Source organism: Heliangelus exortis, chromosome 5 (genome assembly GCF_036169615.1).
Source record: "Heliangelus exortis chromosome 5, bHelExo1.hap1, whole genome shotgun sequence".
Classification (NCBI taxonomy): Eukaryota; Metazoa; Chordata; class Aves; order Apodiformes; family Trochilidae; genus Heliangelus; species Heliangelus exortis.
In genome coordinates this window covers 16,270,116-16,290,116 of record NC_092426.1, presented here as the reverse complement: position 1 = coordinate 16,290,116, position 20,001 = coordinate 16,270,116, and the positions used below count along the sequence as shown (strand labels likewise).

The following is a 20,001-nucleotide window of genomic DNA, read 5'->3' as shown; positions in this document are numbered from 1 at the left end:
TAGAATCTGGACCCAGCTACTTATAAAAAGAAAGGGAGATCAAAATCACCTTTACAATCAAGATTTTGGCTCAGGCTACAAAGGAAATGCATCCTGGAAGAAACGTGGTACAGCTCAACCAAGTTTGAGAATTAAAACAGAGCACTCTGGTTTAGTTTCTTCTGCATGACTGGAAGCTGGGAGCTAGATTAAGTGCCAGGGCAGTGAAGTGTAAGCAAGGCTTCTAATAATGGAAGCTTTTGTGGTCCTCTACTACAGACTCATTCCTTCTGCATGTAAAACTGTAAAGATACATCCACATCCTGTTCAGATAAGCATTTGCCACAAACCTTGAAAATAAAGACAAAGACTTCAGTCGTGACACACAGCTTTTCCATATTCAGGAAAACATAGAACACACAGGGTGGTTTAGTGTTTTGGGGGGAAGGCTGGGTTTTTGTTTGTTTTTGTTTGTTTTGTTGTTTTTTGTTGTTGTTGTTTTTCCCCCCTCCTCCCCCTCTGCCTCCATTTGGAAAGATCAGAGTTGAAGAACTTACTGTAAGATTTTCATTACATTAAAGAGCAACTCCTTTAGTTAATTTGTAGTTCTGCTTTGAAGTAACTGCATAGTTTTGAGAGACTCAGATTAGAAGGGATTGGAGTTTTTGTGGTTTTGGTGTTGTTGGGGCCTTTTGTGTGTCTGTTTTTTAAAGAAAAAGCCAAGCATGCTTTGCTTTCAAGGTAACTACTTCTCAGCAATTATTTTGTTTCTTTGGAACCTGCATCATGAGAAATGAGCCTTCTAACATACGTAGTAATTTTGAATTAGGTTCAAAACTCTAAGAGAAATTCACCTCCTTCCAGTTGCCAGTGGTAAATGCTTATGCCTCCTACAGGACCCCAGCCATTTAGCTTTACTGTAACAGATTTGCTCTAAGATTTACCTGGCATTAACCTCAGTACCACCTTCCCCTTTTCCTCCTTTGGCTTCCTTTGCAAGTCAAACAAGTCTTTCTGCAATACAAATCTAATGCTGCACTCATTTACAAAAACTTTTGTGGAATATGTATTAGAGATGGGACCACCATTTAAAAAAAAAAAATCTCTTAAGTGCCTCAGGGAATATACTTTGTTCTTTTGCTTCTTAGCCTTAAAGCAATCAAGTCAGAGGTTTTTGAAATTTTCAAATTAAAAAAAAAAAAATTATCACCAGTAGTAATAACCCAGTAAATAATAAGTGGGATGTATAAGTGGAATCCATACAGTATTGTTCCTTTGTGCTAAGACCACAATTCTTTCCCACCACCCTGAAAGGGAGTAGATGTCTATCACTGTCATCTTGATCACCTGATGGGTGGTAACAATGTCATTTCAAGTCTAAAAAACAATAAACATCTAGAGACTTTTATTAGTACTAATTATGAAAGAGAACAGACAGTGACAGCTCCACAGGGACCATTTCAGTCTACTGAGCCGAGTTTTATTTAGACACTTTTAGTTGCCAGATGAGGACCCAGCAGAATTTAAACACTTAACTCCCCTTCAGCTCTACCTCTTAATCATAATGGGAAACAGGAGAGGCATCAGCTCACACACAGCTTATATTCAAGCAGCCCTTTTAAACAGCTGTAAAGTCATTCTGCTTACTTAAATTGGTACAGTGCACACACACATCAGTTTGCTGCTTTATTTGCTCTTTAGAGTTTGCTTTTCCTTAAATCCTTCCTCTTTAAAAGCTAACACACTTGCAAGCAGGAGATGTGTGCACATGCATCAGCAAGTGACAGCATTTCAATTTCTAGATAGATGTTCATGAGCAGGTGCCTTCCCTAATTTTTTCCATACACCGTGTGAAGCAAGAAACACACACTTTCCTTTGGATTGTCTCCAGGAAATAAACTAGCACACTAAAACTTCCTCTTGTCCCCCAGGTCTGTGAGCTGCTCAGGTCCAGAGACCAGCTGAGATGGGTAAATCCGACCACCCTTACCCAGGCTAGGTGACTCCACAGGTCCACACCTATTTCTTAGCTTAAAAGCATTCACATTTGCCAAAAGTATTGGAGGCCAACACAAACTTAAGCAGATCTGTACAAACAATATTTTGTTTGCAGAAGTAAACACAATGCTCTAACCAAGATCTTCCTCACATTTCTGAAATGCCTTTGAAATGACAGACAAGCACTGCTTTAAAGGAAATCCCTAATACCCATGTCATCTGAAAACATACTCTGATAGTATTGCTTCCAATCATAAAAAAACAGCCATGTACAAAAAGGTGAGAGTTCATTACAGACCTTTGTAACAACAGGTAATTGAAAAGTTATTGAACAGAAAGCCAAGGCCAGCTGAGTCAGAGGCACAGAGACACCTTTGCACCACACTGGAACCGACAGGAAGAAGCCTTGACAGCAAACCTTAATCCAGAGTCAGAAAGTTGTGTAAGAGCAAGACTGGACTGAATCTAGTGTGCCACAACCTAACACGGCACAGTATTTCAGTAAAAGCCACACTGGAACAGTATTTTCGCAGACAGAACATTTAAATGAAATATGAAAATAAATCATCTTCATATTCTGACATTAAGAGTAGAAATTTGAAATTTGAAAACTTATGAAATTAGGGACTTAGTTTTGCTATCATACTCCACACGTTTCTGGAATTCATCTTCTTGTCTCTTGAAAGACTCTTTGATGAAAATTACTAAATTACATGGAATACATTACAGAAATACAAGCAATAAAGCAATATTTAACTTTCATTTATTTTTATCTTTTAGAGAAAATAAATCTAAAAGCTATTTTCAGCTACAAGTGACATGTAGGCTATTTTCTAACTTACCCAAAATTGATAGGTTCTACAAAACTCAGTTCCCTCCTTCAACGTTTCAGCTGACAAAAATGGGACTTTTGCCTGAAATCAAGGCAGCAAAATATAGCTGTCTGGTTAGCCTGTCTGAACAGTGACTTATGCCTTAAACCTAATGTCCAAAAATACATATGTAGAAGAGGACTGAAATACTGAATTACCCTGCGGTTTTAGCATTGGTAATCACAATAATAATCTAGGAGATTAACATTAGGCCTTGGCTTTCATTAGGAGAAGCCACACAGACTCACATTACCCTTTTTAAAGCCATACAAATGACACAGTGGATGCCTTCTCTAATTCAGACATCCCAAGAACTGTTCTCAATTAACATGTCAGAGGCTAAGTAAATACTGCTGTGTGGGAACCAAACAGCCATTTCATACTGTGAAATTTTTACAGGTCACCTCCATTTACCTCCATATTTTAGGATGCTGCTCCTCTCTTTTCTTGGCTCAGTTTCTTCATTTGTCTGCACAATGAATTCACACCCCTCTAGCTTATTAAGCAAAACAAAGACAAGACTACACAGACACATGCCAACCTATTCCAGCCCTTCCCATATTCTAGCTCCAGGAAATGACAGGCAATAAAACAGTTTAAAAGCCAACCTATTCTCTTCCATCTGTTTGAGGTCACTATTTCATTCTGTATGCATGAGGAGCCTCAGGGGAAAAGAAATTTCTAAGTTCAGTCCTCCATTAATCTTCCAAATATAATTCAATATATCAGATGAAAAGCATCCAACAATCACAGCCAGTAATCTCAATCAGATGACTTACTGGCTTGCTACCAACCACCTGAAATGGCAGCTCTCACCTATCTGGGAGAACTCTTGAAACAGACCTCTGCAGAAATTTATTTCAACTCTGGGGCAGAAATGTTTGTTTTGCCTAGTTCTTCTGGAAACCAGCAAGACAGATCTCACTAAACAGCATCAGACAGTCTGGCTGGTAGCAATGAGTCAACTGTCTCCACCTCTTTCTCAGTGAAACACTTAGTAACAGGACCTGTACAAAACTATCATAATCTTTGTGATTCTTCTTGCAGCAGAGTGGTACCACTGCTTTCAGATGAAGGACTAAATCAGAGAACAACATCATTGGTTCAGTATTTCCCAAAGTGTCTGTGCCAAGGCCAGTCATTGCCCTGCACCCCCATAACAACTATGTTTTCACAACAGTCTTACAGGAACCCTCCATGTCTCATCCTGACACTACTACAGAAGACCTAACTGAAAGCATTTTTGCCACTGCAGACCAAGGCAGCCTCGTTAAGCTAAGTACTGCATAAATACATATAGACTGTGCCTGTAGCAAGTTCAAACTAACTAGAGAATGCAGAATAGAAGTGGAAACTAATATGGAGCCAGTAAGCTCCTACTCCAGACTGCATCAGTGGCAGAATCTCCCAACACCCAGACAACTGCCTTACTGAAACACAGAGCCATCTCTGCAACAGTACCATAGAACTAACCTATTTGTCATAGTAACTTACTGATTGCAGACTTGTAAAAAATATTAAGATACAGAAAGGCTCAGCAGCTGCTCAGCATTGATTCTTTGTGCATTTTTAACTTAAGGCCAAAGGAACATGTATGCTACCTTTGGTAGGTGCAACTACACAACTGCCAATGCAGAAACAGATCAGGAGAGTGTATGCATATGTCCCTCTCAACTGTATAGAAAAAGGAGAGAAAATGGGGAGGGAGAGTGCATGAGATCAGCAAAGTACTTGAATTAGAAACAGCTTATCTTTTGAAGTTTCTGAAATCTTGCTCTTGAGAAAGGCAACATTCCCAGTTAATAATCTTCGAATCTAAAGCTCAAGATGAGAAAAGGTTCCCCCTCTCCCCCCCTTAGCAAAGCTGCTCAATTGAGACTTCTGAGGAACAGGAATCAAAGGAAAGCAGCCACGCAGGCACATTGTCGTTCAACACACCAAATGGACAGAGCTAACAAAAAAAGTTTAGCTTTATCTATTCAGTAGGCCATTGAGGTTACAAACTATGCACCTCAGAACAGAGAAACACATTTCAACTTTAGGGTATGTGCATTTCTTACATTTTCATGTTTACTTTGCTAAGGATTGAATTACCAGCCTCCTAGAACTAGCCTGCCTAGTAGGGGAAGATTTCAACTCACAGACGAGGACACTGCTACTTCCAAGTTTTATTTATAGTTTGAGTACAATTGCCAGTTCATAACTTGGGCCCAGATCTGGAGTTCCAAGTTTGAATTCCTTTCTACAGTCTAGTCAAGAAGTCTAAACCTGACTCAACACTTCAACTACAGAAGCAGTTGTTCACTGACCTGAAGGTTCTGGTATTGCAAGACCTTCACTGACCCACTGGGAGAACGGGCTCTTGCCCCAGCCTGAAGACAAAACAGTCTCTTTTTCAGAGGTTAGAAACACAGCACTACTACACAGCACTACTGCACCACCAGTGCCAAACCTCTCACCACAACAGCCAAACTCACAGGCAGCTCTCTCACTCTAAGGTGTCTGAAAAAACCCTGCTGCTTCTACTTGCTTTACACAAATACAGAGCAAAGAAGTAAAAGAAGGACACAGGTCAGAAAAAACTCACCTGAGAAGTAAGGTATCCTTGCCCACTATTATCTCTGAGCCCAGCAAAAGGGGGTTCGGTGGGGAGGGTAAATTTGCAGTGATACAAATTCTCTAAAAATTCAGTACATGTTTTAGTTTTTACTTCCCCACACCCCCTCTTAAATGCAAATGCTAAGGGTTATGACTCTCCTGAAGCTACATGAGCCACACAGTCACAACTAGTTTCAGAACTGTCTCAGTATGATTTTTTTTTTTTAATGAAGTTATATTTCCAACCTATTTAGAAACATGAAGCAATCTGCCAGGTATTTAGTGGACACAACTATAGAAACTACTGGCAAGAAAAATAAAGCATATGACCATATTCTCATCCACATACTCCAGATGTGGCCATAATAACCATACAGGGACTAGCCAAGGGATTATTAGAATCTTATTTATTTCTTCTATCAACCTCAAGTTCTTCAAGTAAGTGGTAGGAGTTTTTGCTTTAGAGTGCAATATATACTGCTGGAATGATTACTGGCATTTTTGAAGGTGAGAAACTAGCTGACATCAAACAGATCCTTCCATAAATTTTGTTTTTTTATATACTGGTACCAAAGTGATTTTTAGTTCCTAATAGAAACCATACACCAAATAGTTAATACATGAACAAAGGAAGGACAGCAAGGCTACTTTTAAGTTTCCCCTGCCAGCCTGTGTTAGGCCTCTTCCAAAACTTTATAGCTTTGAGCATGTTCCCCAAGCACTGCAGACATCAGGACAGCTGCTCTTACATGGACCCTTCACTTACCAGCACCCACAGGATTTAAATATTCCCTACAGCATGGCAAAGGGATACAAAAACACCCCTCAGATCTTCTAGCTTCCATTTTCCATCATCAAAAGTGATGAAACCTGCAGCAACAACTGCTATTGCAGGTTAAGAGTGTTGGGGTTTTTTTTGTTAAACCCTGCCAGAAACAAGGACAGTGCCACACCACTATGAAGATAATTGCCTCAGTGGAGACTAATCACCACTTGGAAAAGAAGCACAAGACCCTGGGGAATTAAGGCCATAAACGATTCAGTGTTAACAGGGGTCAAGACTGCTTATTTCAGTGATGACAAACATCATTCAGTCTTCCAGCGCTCACACCTGAGCTGTATCCAAGCCAATTTAATTGGACCAGTAGATAAGCCTTAGTGGAACTCAAAACAGAAGCATTTCAAAGTGAAGACAGCTCAGAAATAGCAAGAGAATGCACTGCACTGGGCTAGCTAGGGACAGCTTAAGGACAAACATCACCAACAAGGCAGCAGACAACAGCTGGAGGTCAGCCTGTTCCATATACACTGGCTAGCTATAGGATGGGATAAAAGCATCACCCCTTGACCAGGATGCACACCTGCACCAGTGAGGAGTAGCTGAGAATCTCTTCTCCAATTGTTTAGTTCTCTATTGACCCCTTTAGTCAACATCCTCACTGCAGTTACAAGCAGTAACCTGCAATTCTCCCTACTAACCTATTCCTTAAAAAACAGCTTCAAATTTCAGTTTAACGACAGCCAATAGTTTGAATTCATTCAGAGCAAGAGACATAAAACTCACCCTATGAGCAATGAATTCTAGTATGCTCTAGCAATGACATTCTAGTACACTCAGCCCTTTTCAAAGATACAGCACCAATCCCAGAAGTTATGACCAGCCTGGTTTTACAGTGAAGTGGTGCTTTAAGAGTTATTAAATGTGGTTGGTGAAATTCTCTTGAATGCCCACAAAATCCCACAACAAAATGAGTCATTTGCCTGGTTTCAAGCAAGCAGCCTCTCCAGTCAGGAAGACCTGCAAAGGTGCAACTGCTGAGGAAATGGAGACATGTTACTTGCTACCACCAATAATAAATAGTACAGATCTAATGAAAAAAACAACCCCACAAAACAAAACACCAAACAATTTGAAGAGTCTTGACACAATGTTTTTCCTAGTCGCTATCAGGAATCCAGTTTTATTTGGCTGCAAGTTGTAAGGCAGCAATTCTTCAGAAAGTTGCCTTTGAACAAATTCTGTTAGCAGGCTCCAAAAAATTAGATATTACTTGAGCTGGAAAAAGGCTTCACTGCATTCACCCTTCTCAAGTTATGCCTGCTGAAGCACAGACAGGAATTGATCTTTATGGCTCAAATCAAATCCAAATTCCCCCATTAATCTGTTCAGTCCTTCTAAGCACAGACTCTTAAGTCCAAGAGGTCAGGAAAGGCCCAAAACTGTGGATCTGTATTCATGCTTCTGGGTTAGACCTGTCCTTGTTTCCTGAAGTAATATTATCGTATACTATTGAGAATTTTGCTTTTACAAAGTGATTAGCTATACAAATATATGAGAACTGTGATATTAGATACAGATACACAAGACAACTGTGTGATCCGAAATGTCAACTACCTTCTGAATATCAGATCTAATTTTAGTATCCACTTCTGTCATCTTCCTCAGATACAGTTTACAGTGTAACTGTAACATGAATTCACACCATATTCTTCATTGCTCCTGCCCAGTACAGAGAGGGGGAGGTATTCTTCCATATCTACACATTCTTCAATAAAACATGAGGTGGCATTTTCCTCATTCTAGGAGACCTTTTCTACCAAATCCTGTAGCTAAGCCATAAATTTGACTTGGGTCCATTAAGTGAAAGGGAATATAAAATGTCAAGGTCAACACTGTATTTTTAAAGCTTTTGTTTCTTTTGAGGAAGCAGAAAAGTTCATGTTCCTATTGTTTGCAAAGAACTTCCTCCCCTACTTCCAGTCTGCAACCCAATGTGATTGCTTGTTCCAATCGGTCAGACACTATCCTCATTTTAACTCAAGCTAATGTCTTAATACTACTTCATCAAACAATGCCCACGACTTCCACCTATTAAAAAAAAAATCTCTAACATTCATGAGAGAAGAGGCCTAACAATATTTAATACATTTTCAGAGCATCCATACCATTGCATGTTGAAAAAAGTAGTAAAATCTATTTATATTGTATCCTAAGACACAATAAACCCTCCAAATATCTAAGAGGCATTAGTACAGATGCAACATTATACTTGGCATCAATCACAAAGAGCTCAGTTACAGCATAGATAGCCTCTCCCAGACTACAGGGAGCTGAAGGCTGCACACTCTCACTTCAAAGGGAATCTCAGATTAACATCAAGACCTTGGATTTGCCCTGAAGATGAGATTGTGACAAGGACAAATAATTTTCTTACATAATGTTATAATCACCAAAAAAATGAGGTTTTACTCTAAGCTTGGCTGTAATTACACATTTTCAGGACCAAATACAAAGACTGGTCAGCTCTCAGCTGCTTTGTTTACATACAGTGTATTTAGTCTTCAGGCAACAGGATTCCTAGTACTTAATTTCTGGACTACAACATGAACACTACTGTTATGCCTGCTAGTGCAAGCCTCAACTACTGTTTCCCATTGAAAACTGTGTCTTAAACTATTTTAGTTGTTGCTAGCTTTACTGGATTATGATTACACAGCTCAACAGCTAAGTCAACAAGACACCAAGCAATACATCACATGATTCTGAATCACTTTTCTTTTTTCTGACTCCATCTCTCTCCAGATACTTTTAAAAGAGGAGAGATTATCAGCTAACAGACAAAGAATTCACATGACTAAAAAGGCTTTCAAGTTTTAACACCTGAACGACCAGCCTCTCAGACTTGTAGGTCTTGCAGGGGGTGAAGACCAAGGGAGAAAGACTAGTCCTGTCCCTGTCCTTTAACATGGTCCTTTTTGCTTGTAGACTCCATATACATTTGCACTGTTCAGTGGGTAACAGAGGAATAAACAAAAAAACCCATCTCCAGCCTCTAGTTATGATCAAGTGGAATTTACCCTTAGAAATCCCAAGTCTCAGGAATGACATCACACTGCATCAGCATATCCAGTTCTCAACAATCGAGATACAGACCAGCTGTCTTCAAAAACATGATACCCCCTCCTACATCACCATAGACCTGAGTTACATGCTTTATTTCTGTAGCAGGGCTCTGGAACTTGCACAAACCAGTCATTCACCCCATCTGACTTTTTCACCAGTCCCTCTCTCTTCCGTTTCCCTAAGCAACTGCAGAAGCAAAATAGTAGCAGTAATGTGTAATAGCAGTAGGAAAGGGTTGGAAGAGAACAGTGCCAAAAGCACTACTGTAGTTATTATACCTCTTCTGTATTGTGGGGACAAAGCCAATACATAGCCTTTTCTATGTACAGAAAAGATGGTGTCCAGAAGAAGCATGCTGACATCAACTCCTACAGTTTAGTTATTTTGTCGATTAAATGAGATGTGTACAGGATCATTTTAGCAGTCCTCAGATGTTTCAGCCTGGTTTATATGGCAAACCATTCAAATCTGGCAAAAGATGTGTAAAAGTAGACCAGTTACCCTTTTAAGAAGTCTAAATATACACAATAGTGTGTATACATAAAGTCTATTTAGAGTAACTGAATTCATTCCTATGGCTTTTCACCAGCATCCAACATGTATCCAAGTCTGCAAAAGTGCTCAGCTGTCACCACCCTGGTTTTAAAGGAGCACTATTTACAGTAGAGGAACACTGGTGTTTCATTCAATGATGTTGCCTAAGTGCACTACTTGTGAGAATTTGCAGTCATTCTTGCATTTAAAACTCTTAGAGAAGGGATTAAAAATAAACAACTGCCAAAAAAGCCTTTGTATGACATGTACCTTCAAGTGCTACCACAGGCTTTAGAGCACGATTTATTCTTTAAAAAGAGGACGGGCAGGGAAGCAGCCTCTGGCCATGAGGGACAGGGAAAGTAGTTGTATTGTTGTTCTAAAGGAAAGCATGGCTGCAAGTACTTTTATGCTAACACAATTCCCTCTCCATTTCCTGTAGCAAGCTTCTTCTCAGGCCACCAGCCCCTATGCTAGCTGAAACATTACAGCAATCACCACAGATCAGTGAGCAGAGAGCAGAAATCTCACCTGATAGTAAGTCTTAATGTTTCTGACTAAGATGGTTAGGTTTTGAACCCGAAGATAGGTATCATTATTTACATGTTTGTTGACACGTTGGTTGGTTGGTCGAGGATCTCTGTTAAGAGAAGAAAAAGAAAATAAAGTATTACCAGTTTATTTGGTGCCAAGACAGCATATCAATAAAATGCCATTAGAGAAACCCTTAAAAATGTATACATTAAAGGCACTGACATAATTACACAGGATATACATGCATTAATTCATTACTGAGTAAGCTCAAAAACATTTAAGTTTATCCATTAAACATGCTGACATGATTATACAGGATACATACATATTAAGTCATGACAGAATAAGCTCATTACTACTACACCTACATATCACTTGGAAATCTTTCTGTGTGCCGCAGAGTAACCTACTTTAAGTTAACCAGCACAGCAGTTCAGAGCAGCTTCCCTCCTTATTTATCTTTCCCTGAAGCAAGGAGTATATTTAGTTTGTGCACACTAGATCAAAGCAGTCTCTGATAATATGGGGTTTATCTAATTCAAATAAAGGAAAGCCTAGGAAAAGACTACTATGCCTTCCTTGGCTTTAGAGTTTTATGACAAGAGGAGGGTATTCGTAACTGATCAATGAACACTGTGCAAACTTTAAAATCCAGATGCATTTTTACACTGAAGTGAAGGAGAAAAGGAGTACTGCATTTATTATAATCATACCTAGCTACCTCTCTCTCATAGACCCCCTGTGTCAGACAAGAAAAAAAAAAAAGTTGTCTGCTGGGTTGTAATTCTACTACGCTTCAAGATATGGACAAAATACATGTAGGTAAAGATACAGGCAAGACAAGAAGAAACTCAGTGGAAATATTTAATTTTAAAATAAGAAAAAAATCTTAGCTGAAGCAATTTTATTTCTAAAATTAAAGCAAAAACAAAACATGGGAAAAAATCTGCAAATAATCTGAAAGTGTACCTTCAGATTATCTGTGTACACCCTAACGTGTTGCAGAAAAAAGAACCTGAAAACCTTCATCTGCCAATATCGTAGATCAAAGCCCTGCATTTCCCCTCTAATTAAGACTCTTATCATCAACTCCTACGTAATATAAACACCTGCCTCCCAGAGCTCTGCTTGGGATGTTAATTAAGCCATTCACAGCTCTTCCAGGGCCAAATATTGGACTCAGTGTTGACAAGGAAATAAAACAAGGAACCAATCCAATATTTATTTTTACAATATATCTGTCAAAGTTTACATATGCATATCAGAGCTTTTTCTTTCTTTTTGTTACTGTTTTAAATGCACAACCATCCCAAAGCACATCTCTACTGAAAGCAGTGCTATACGACAGAATACACAGATATTCCAGAGATGAGATAAAACTGTTTTTGCAGTAGATAACATCAGATACAGTATTTATGTACTGAAGTTCAAGCAAAGTGAAGCACAGATGACCGAATCTACCATAGGCATGAACTAGCAAGACCCTACACACAGCAGCAAAGTTTTTTTGTATACTGATCAGAATCATAATAAATCATGAAAAAAAGGAAAAAAACGAGGCAACTGTGAAAGCTTTAAAGTAAAATCTGTAACAAGTATTCCATTTTACTGATGCTCCAGATACCGGTGTGCAGAAGCCATGCCCATACACAGTTTGACAATACAGGTCTTAAACAACATGGCAAGTTGGAGAAGTGTAAATGGCACCTGGGCTTTGAACTCGGAGAGCATTTTGCTTTCAGTACTCTCTGAGCATCTGGTGGATCCTGAAGGAAGCTGGATGGTTAGCCTTTTTAAGCAAGGTAAAGACAACAAACCAGGAAACTAAGAGGGAAGAAGCATACAGTAGAGAAGCTTGCCAAACAGAAGGGTCAGCCTACAGCTGTCACTTCCAAGTGTGTCTGGCAACAGCCCAGCTCTGTGATGATAAAGCTTTGACTGTACAGCAGAGCCCCACAACTCTTACCAAACCCATACAAAACAGGGCTTAAGTCCACGAGACACATCCACCAGACACAGCAAAGGACAGGCAATTCCTACAACAGCTACAGGCAGTGTACCTGCAGGACTTGGATGAGGTCTTTAAAAGTACATAAGACACAACAATTCCTCCATCCAACACAAGACCTGTTCATCTTGTTGCACAGTGGAACAGTCATCTGCTACAAGAGCAGAGCATTGGCAGGACCAAGCCCTCAAAATCCATTCTAGAGCTTTTATCCTACCGCCTTCATTAAGGTTAACTGGTTGCCCTGAGAGCACCTTAATGCCACTGATTTTGGGATCCTCTTAACCTGGAGCCAAGCTACAGCACACTAACATCACTATGGCAGTCCTGCCTCCTCCTCACACTTAAGGTACATTTAAAGCGTTTCCAAAACCAAAATGTAGTTTAAAAAAATTATTAGTTTGGATTCCTGAATGTGTTGCATAACCAACTTCAACCCAGCACTTCACCATACTTCAGCAAGGAGCCTTTGCACAAGCTGTGAAAGGTCAGCACAGCCTAGACTTCAAATTACCAGAGGACTTATTGTCTTCACAGGGAATACTAAACAATTTCTTCTTATTAAGCAATACCCCAGTTCTTCATTTGTTACCATGTTTTTTCTTAATCCCGGATCAGATATGCTCAAGCACTGACTACAGCTGTCCCAGGATCCACAGCTGAGAAAGGGGAGGAACCACAATGTTGGTCTTGGAGGTAACAGTGGGATGTTCCCAAAAAGACAAATGTATTCTTCTTCACCTACCATCTAAGTTCAGCTTTATCAAGCTGAAGTGGCAAAATACCTTTTTACCTAATAAGCATGGAGATGAACACTTACAAGAATCAAGCATTCTAGGCCTGTGTTTATTAACAAATATTTGTTGCATTTTTTCCGTATCCGAGCTCTTGCCTGACAAAAGCGTGATGTTACATGAGAAGATGAGCTGGATCACTCTTGCTGCTGCTGCTGCCTTCTCCACCTCACCCTCCTGAGATAACTTGGGGGATGTGGAAGAGGAAAGCCAGAGGAGCCAGAAGAGACAGCAAGTAGTTCTGTTGTGGGAGCAGGCTAAGACCCATGGATCATACCGAAAACTAAGGATTTTCTTTGCAAAACTAATCTGGTAACCAAATTCCTGTCTGAATGTTTAAAAAAATTCCTGAACATAACTTCAGTGAGATGCTTTTTCAGCCCTTTGATGTTTAGTCTTTGCCTTATACACAAATATAATGAAAGCTATAACTCTCTTTTAAAAAAAACAAAACACACCTACTCTTCAAGATCAAAAAAAGTTATTTAAAAAGACTGTGGCTGCATGACTGAGGTGTGACTAAGGGAGGTCCTCCACAAACCAGTGGGGAAAAAAAAAACAACAAAACAAACACCATCAAAACAAGCCAAATAAACAGAAGAGAAGTCTCTGGTTTGTACATCTTTGTGAGTTTACAGAAGCACAGAGGAATGGAAGGACCAGGAGACAGAGGTCAAGTGACAAGTTCAACAGGTGTGGAGCCAGCAGCACAAGTGCTTGAAGATGCAACCTCTGAAGTCATTAATTAATAAAAGAAATAATTTTCATTTTAAAATTCAAACCAACGATTCCATTCAAGCAATTTCTGATAAGTAATTCTGATGAATAACTGGGAGGTCTGCAAGCCAGGCCCAAGCGTTATGCCCAGCGTGCCCAGCATCCTGCAGAACTTTGCTCTACAAGTAACTTGCTAACTGACAATACACCACCCCTGCACCAATCTAACTCTTCTTTCCTCTAACATAAAGTGAGGTGAAGCCACTGGAGGCTGAAAGGATTTTTAAATTGCACCTTTAAAAAAGAGTTGAAATTAAATGGATGCACATCTTCAACCTTCCAGTATTTGTGCCATTTGCTACAAACCACAAGAAGCGGACACTCCAAGTAGCTGTTCCTGTCACATGGTCTGAATTAAAGAAGACAGACTGACAATACCACAAACCATGACAGCTGCAATTTAAAAACTATTACTGTGCATTTTTATTATAGGTGTTTAATAAAAGTGGTTTTATCAGATGTATTGCTAATAAATCATTCAGCAAACAGGAATGTGTAACAGAAAAGCAGAGCCCACCATAAATTAGAAGAATTAGAACAAGTCAGTATAAAAACTCCTACGTGCTTTTGTGCTTGCATGTGTAAACCCCCATATCATTTCCCTAACTAAAACTTTCTATAAGAAGTTAAGCAGAGTAAATATTTGCTTATGCTTGTAGGTATTATGCCACAGCTCCAACTGTAACAATGAAGACGATCTACACAGCATGGCCACGTTTCATACCAGCCTAGTTTCATACCAGGAAGAGAGACATAACCACATCTCCAAGTTCTTAAAATTTCTCTGCAGAGAAGCTCATTAACCTGATACACATAAATCCACCAAAAACACAGAAGCTCATGACATGGCAGTTCCACTTTGAAGATTAACAATCATTTTTGATCGCAGAGCGTTCAGCCAGCACTGCAAATCTGCAAAAATCAGCATGCCCTGCATGCATGATCAGGTTGGGGTACAGAGCTGGACAGAACACAGGAAAAGGAAGCCACTCGTTTACAGCAGTATGAGTTGAAAAAACATTTGTCGTGTTTTAAAATATAAGGGGGGAGACCAAATGCTCTTCCTATTAGATTTAATTGATTAAGAAGCCAGACACTACTACTGAGAAGTAAGTAATCCCTAACTTTTAAAAAAGGTCTTGCTTTGTTAGAGATCACCAGCAAAGCCCAACAGCTGGTTATCTACAGACTACATTGTGGTCAGAATCTTCCTAACCCAAGCTTGGTTCCTCTTCCTCTGTCCTTGCATTTAGTGTGCCTGAACAACCTGCACATTATTCAGGTCTAACATTCCTGGATGCAGGTCATTTCTGAAAAGGGTGGAGTGAAGGCACAGCTCTATTTTCACCTCCTGACACACAGCCAGCAGGGACCTCACAAGTAGGAAAAGTGATAGACACCACATGTATCTCTGGTGACACAGCTGCCTTGATACGAACTCACCACCTAAAAAATGTTGACACCCTAACACCAAAGAGTTAGGATCTTCTCCACCCACTCGGAGGTGCTAAACGGTATTTGGGCAAAACCCAATCCATTACAACAGAAAGTAGACGCTGACAGCCCACTTACACCATAACAGTAAAGCCTTTCACTCAGCAATCTCCACTTAACAGGTATATCTGGATTTCTTCACAGATCCACCTGTCTTTTTTGGCCATGGAGTAAACTTAATCTGCTTAGCTGAAGGACAAAAAATGTATTATTTTTAATAGTGAAATTCCCAAGACTGGCTTTTGAAATCTTCACCAAAAGAAACCTGCTGATCTGCAGCAAATACTGCATCACACCTGGTGCTTATATGCACCTGTGTTATTTGTGTTTCATTAAGCAGGATATTTAACCTAAAAAGCTAAAAGCAAAATAGCACACCAGGGAGGAGACAGCTATCCTCATTGGCAGCACAGCTCTTTTACTGTGCAACCCCTTGCTCTCTGCATGTTTGCATGCATGCATCTATGCTTGCAGGCAATCAACTCTTCCACAAAATGGCGTATCAAATGCTAGCGGACTTATGAAAGGCCTTCATGAATACTGCTATAATAATGCCAAGCACTGAAAGTCATTTTTAGTAATCAGGACTTGAAAAACTGATGAAAAAGCAATAAAAAACCCACCCACCTTTATTTTTCTATGCTGAAAGCTTTGTGGTGCAGAAACATGCCTTGCAAGGCTTTCCTGATCTACAAGCAAGCACTAAGTGCACTGCAATTTCAAAAGGGTAAGCCAGGAAAAAGAGGTGATCATAGACAACCTCTCTGGAGCACTGTGCTGAGTTGAGATACATGTAAAGCACTGTGATCCTTCCCAACTTCCAACAGTTTTAGGCTTTCCATAGAAAGTTCTTGGTTTCAAGCTCCTCAAACCCCATCACAAGTAATACCAAAGCTGCATAAAAAAGGGAAAAAAGCCCTGATTGTGTATAAGTGTTTCCTACCCCACACCTCATGTGCTTTCCCCACTTACACCTTCTGCAACACTGCTGGCAGTTATATCTTGGAAGAAACAAACTTATTTTCCTGACCAGAAACAAGCCAGGACATTTCTCACAAACACATAGTATCTGACAAAATGCCAACCAGTGTCACTGCACTCAGTCTATATGCTTATTTTCTTTACTTCAGCAAAATCTTACCATTAACTCCTTGTCCCCAGAGCACTGTAAAGTTGCTACATGGACTTAAAACTTTTTTACTTCTCCTTAGACATACTTCAATGACCACCTACAAAATACTTAAGTTTGAATACACCGCACAATAAAGTGTTTCTAAGATACATTATTCATAAGAATACCATGGTAATCAAAAGCCACATAACTTCAGCCTATTTAAATACAAAACTCAGGAGTGACATAGTATCAGATGTTTTTTTTCTTGTTTGGAAATAAGATTCTTCCACATACTAGGTAACAGTGATTGCTTAGTTAGTTACCCTTGCAGCAGAGTCAACTGCTGCTGGTCCTTGGTAATTCTGCTGGTCACTTCCATGCCAAACACAATGCTTATAAATGGAAATGCAAGTTCCCACATCTTGGAAAAGTGCAAGTCTGGATCTGAACACTCAGACTCGAGGCTCTAATTTTCAAAAAGTTTTCCTTTTAAAGTGTAATTATTCCTTGAAAAATGCTGGGAATTACATACTCTCTTTACACCAGGTTTCCATGCCAGCTAATGTTTTACACCACTATTTCATTATCCCCAAGTGGATGACTGATCTGGATTCTGTTCCAAATCATGAATCTTCACCAGCTTCACCATTTAAGTTCCAGTTTGCTATTGTCACTATTAGTAACATCAAACCAGAAGGAAATTTGATGACCTTTTCAGATTGAATAGCAGGTATCAGGAGATAACAAAACTTGCCAACTTGACTGGGTGAGGGATGGTTTGTCAGACTTTTGTAAAGTTACTTTACAATAATTCCAGTTGAGTATCTAACATAACTTATCTATTTAAATGCTTGGACTTGGCTTAACATTGCAAATCACTGATTGAGCTTCAGTTGATACCATTCACTTGAGAGAGTGCAGTGACAAAACTGAGTGATTTCCAAAGCTTCCTCTCCTGAAAGTCAAGTACTTCTCCCTACAAAGTCCTTAATCAGGCACATGTCAGGACATTTAAAAACAGTTACAGAGATTACAGAAAATGGCCAGAATGTGCATACAGAAGAACAGGATGATCACAGAAGGATGTGCATACAGCAACAGGAAAGGATGTGGTTAAAAAAACGTACAAGTTCAATCAACAATTCAATTCAATGTTATGGTACTTTCAGTATTTGCTCTTTTAGACTATTTCCAAGTTTTCTCAAAGCACCCTTACAGAGCTGCCCGAAAGATATGTCACTGGAGTTTTCTTTTTGCCCAATTATGTATTTAATATCAAATTTTACACAAGAACACAGCGAATTTCAGCTGAAATATTCTCAGCAATGCTTCATATGATTAAGTACTTTCATTTCCTTATTTGTACTGCCACATACCCTCCTCTAAAGCCTATATAAACTAAGAAAAAGTTATGGTTTAGGAAAAAAAACAAAAACACACACACAAAAAAAATCCTTCCAAAAGAACCCTAGAAAAAGGTTAGAGCAAATTTTCAAGTTCGGATGAGTTTGTTGGGGGGGGGTTTCTCCTCTTTTTTTCATTTCAAACAACAAACCAAAAGAACCAAAAAACAAAACATTAGAGACGATGTTTTCGCCCTCCGCCCAGCCCTTCCAGCCCGTCCCCCACGAAACCTTTCTGACCAACGCGACCCGGAGCGCCTGACCCGGCAGACGCTCCCTCGGCAGCCGCGATGCCCGCCGCGGGGCTGCCCCCCACCCCTCCAGCTCTCCCTCCCTCCTCGGGATACCACTCACATTTGCAGCATGATTTTGTTCAACACGACGCCATCCACCAGCTCCATGTAGACGCCGAGATTGTCGTCGTCCCCGCTCCCCAGGGCCCCGAAGGTTTTCACCTGCCGGAGGAAGGACAGCGGGGTTGGGGGGGATGGCGGGAGGACCCAGCCGCCCCCCCTTAGGCCGGGGCCGTCCAGCCGGCAGCTCCACCGCCCGCCCGCCCACCCCCCTTTTGCGCTCACCCAGGTCACCAAGGGGCTCTGCAAAAAGAGCTCCAGGAGCTCGGAGACGGTCACGTCCATGTCGCCGGGGCCCGGCTGGCGGCGGCGGGTGGCTGCTGGGGGAGGGGGGGGGGCCGGCTCACTCAGGAGACAAAGGCGCGGAGCCCATGGCCCGCCGCCCCGCTGCCCGCCGGGCGCTGCCTACAGGGGAAACAATGCGCGGCTCATCGCTCCCCCGCCCCCGCGACGGGGGGAGACGCGGGGCTGCTCGCCGCTGCCGCTGCGCTCCCTCCTCCCGGCAGCAACAGGCTGGTCTGCCCCCGCCGAGCTCACCCCGCAGCCGTCCGGACCCCGCCAGCAGGAGGGGCTGCGCGGGCAGGAGCAAGCCGCGCTAGGAGAGGGGGACGAGGGGTAGGCGGCCGGCCACGAACAACTCCCCCGAGGCTTGGAGCAGAGGCGTGAAGCTTCCACAGAACAGCTCCAGGTGGCAGCTCGGCCCCGCTCCGGAAAGCAGCACAGCCCCTCGACGCCTCTCCAGCAGTCCCCCCGACACTACCTGCAGCAGGGCGCGCCCTTGCCCCGGCAATTAGACCCGGGCCGCGGCAGCACCTTGACGGGCACGGCCCGCCGCGAATGAGAGACACGGAGCGGCCCGGCGCCGGCCAATGGGTATCGGCCTTGGGGGCGGGCCGCGGTGCCACGCCGGGGCGAGCTGCCCGCGGTTGCCGTGGCGAACGCTGCCCGTCCGGGCTGCTGCTGCCTGTTGCGTTCCCGGGAGCGGTCTCGGCCGAAAGTTTGCGAGAGGTGCCTCGGTGTTTCAGGTGGATTGAGGCAGGAGCTGTCCTCTGTTTGAACCGAGGTGATACGGGCCCCCGTGTCAAGGCTGGCCCACGGTTCGGGCGGCTTTGGGACCGTGCCGTGGGTCCTAGCCCGTCGCTGGGAGCTGCGAGGCGCTGTGCCCCGTTCCTCTGCTGGGAACATGCGGCGCAGAGGGCTAACGCGCAGTCCGACAGTTTCCGCTTTAAAAAGCATGAGGCTACTGATGGAGCACATCAGCAGTTAAGAGCAGCTTTTTAGTAGAGATGCTGCAAAACGCGCAGCACAAACTTCCAGTTGCCGCTAAAAAAAAAAGAAAGAAATACGAGAGGTACACGCTGTTTGGTGCACGTGTGAATCGAGTCAAGGCGGAAATGGCGTTTCTCACTGCCGCTTTCGAAATGTGCAGGAGCCGCACAGCTTTTGCCGTGGGCTAGCGGTGCCGAGATTCCCGGTGAGCGCTTTGCAGAGCGCCGCTGGGGGCCGGGGCACTGGTGCAACTCTGAGCACCAGGGGTGCGCGGCTCGGCCGCAGCTCAGAGCGCTACAGATTGACCAGTCCTGCCGCCGAGAGTGCGAATTATTTCCCTGAAGGCACAGAATTTAATTGTCATTTAAAA

At 41.9% G+C, this 20,001-nt stretch overlaps 1 protein-coding gene across 1 annotated transcript in view; it reads right to left on the bottom strand.

Moving 5' to 3' along the window:
- CCDC88C (coiled-coil domain containing 88C) overlaps positions 1 to 19,088 on the bottom strand; it is a 92,735-nt gene extending 73,647 nt beyond the window's left edge. The window contains exons 1-3 of the mRNA XM_071745050.1: positions 18,588 to 19,088; positions 18,364 to 18,464; positions 10,417 to 10,525 (exon numbers count right to left, since the gene is read on the bottom strand). Coding sequence (XP_071601151.1) covers positions 10,417 to 10,525; positions 18,364 to 18,464; positions 18,588 to 18,647 — 270 coding nt within the window. The 5' untranslated portion in view covers positions 18,648 to 19,088. The remainder of the gene's footprint in view (positions 1 to 10,416; positions 10,526 to 18,363; positions 18,465 to 18,587) is intronic.
- Between the last annotated feature and the right edge of the window lie 913 nt (positions 19,089 to 20,001).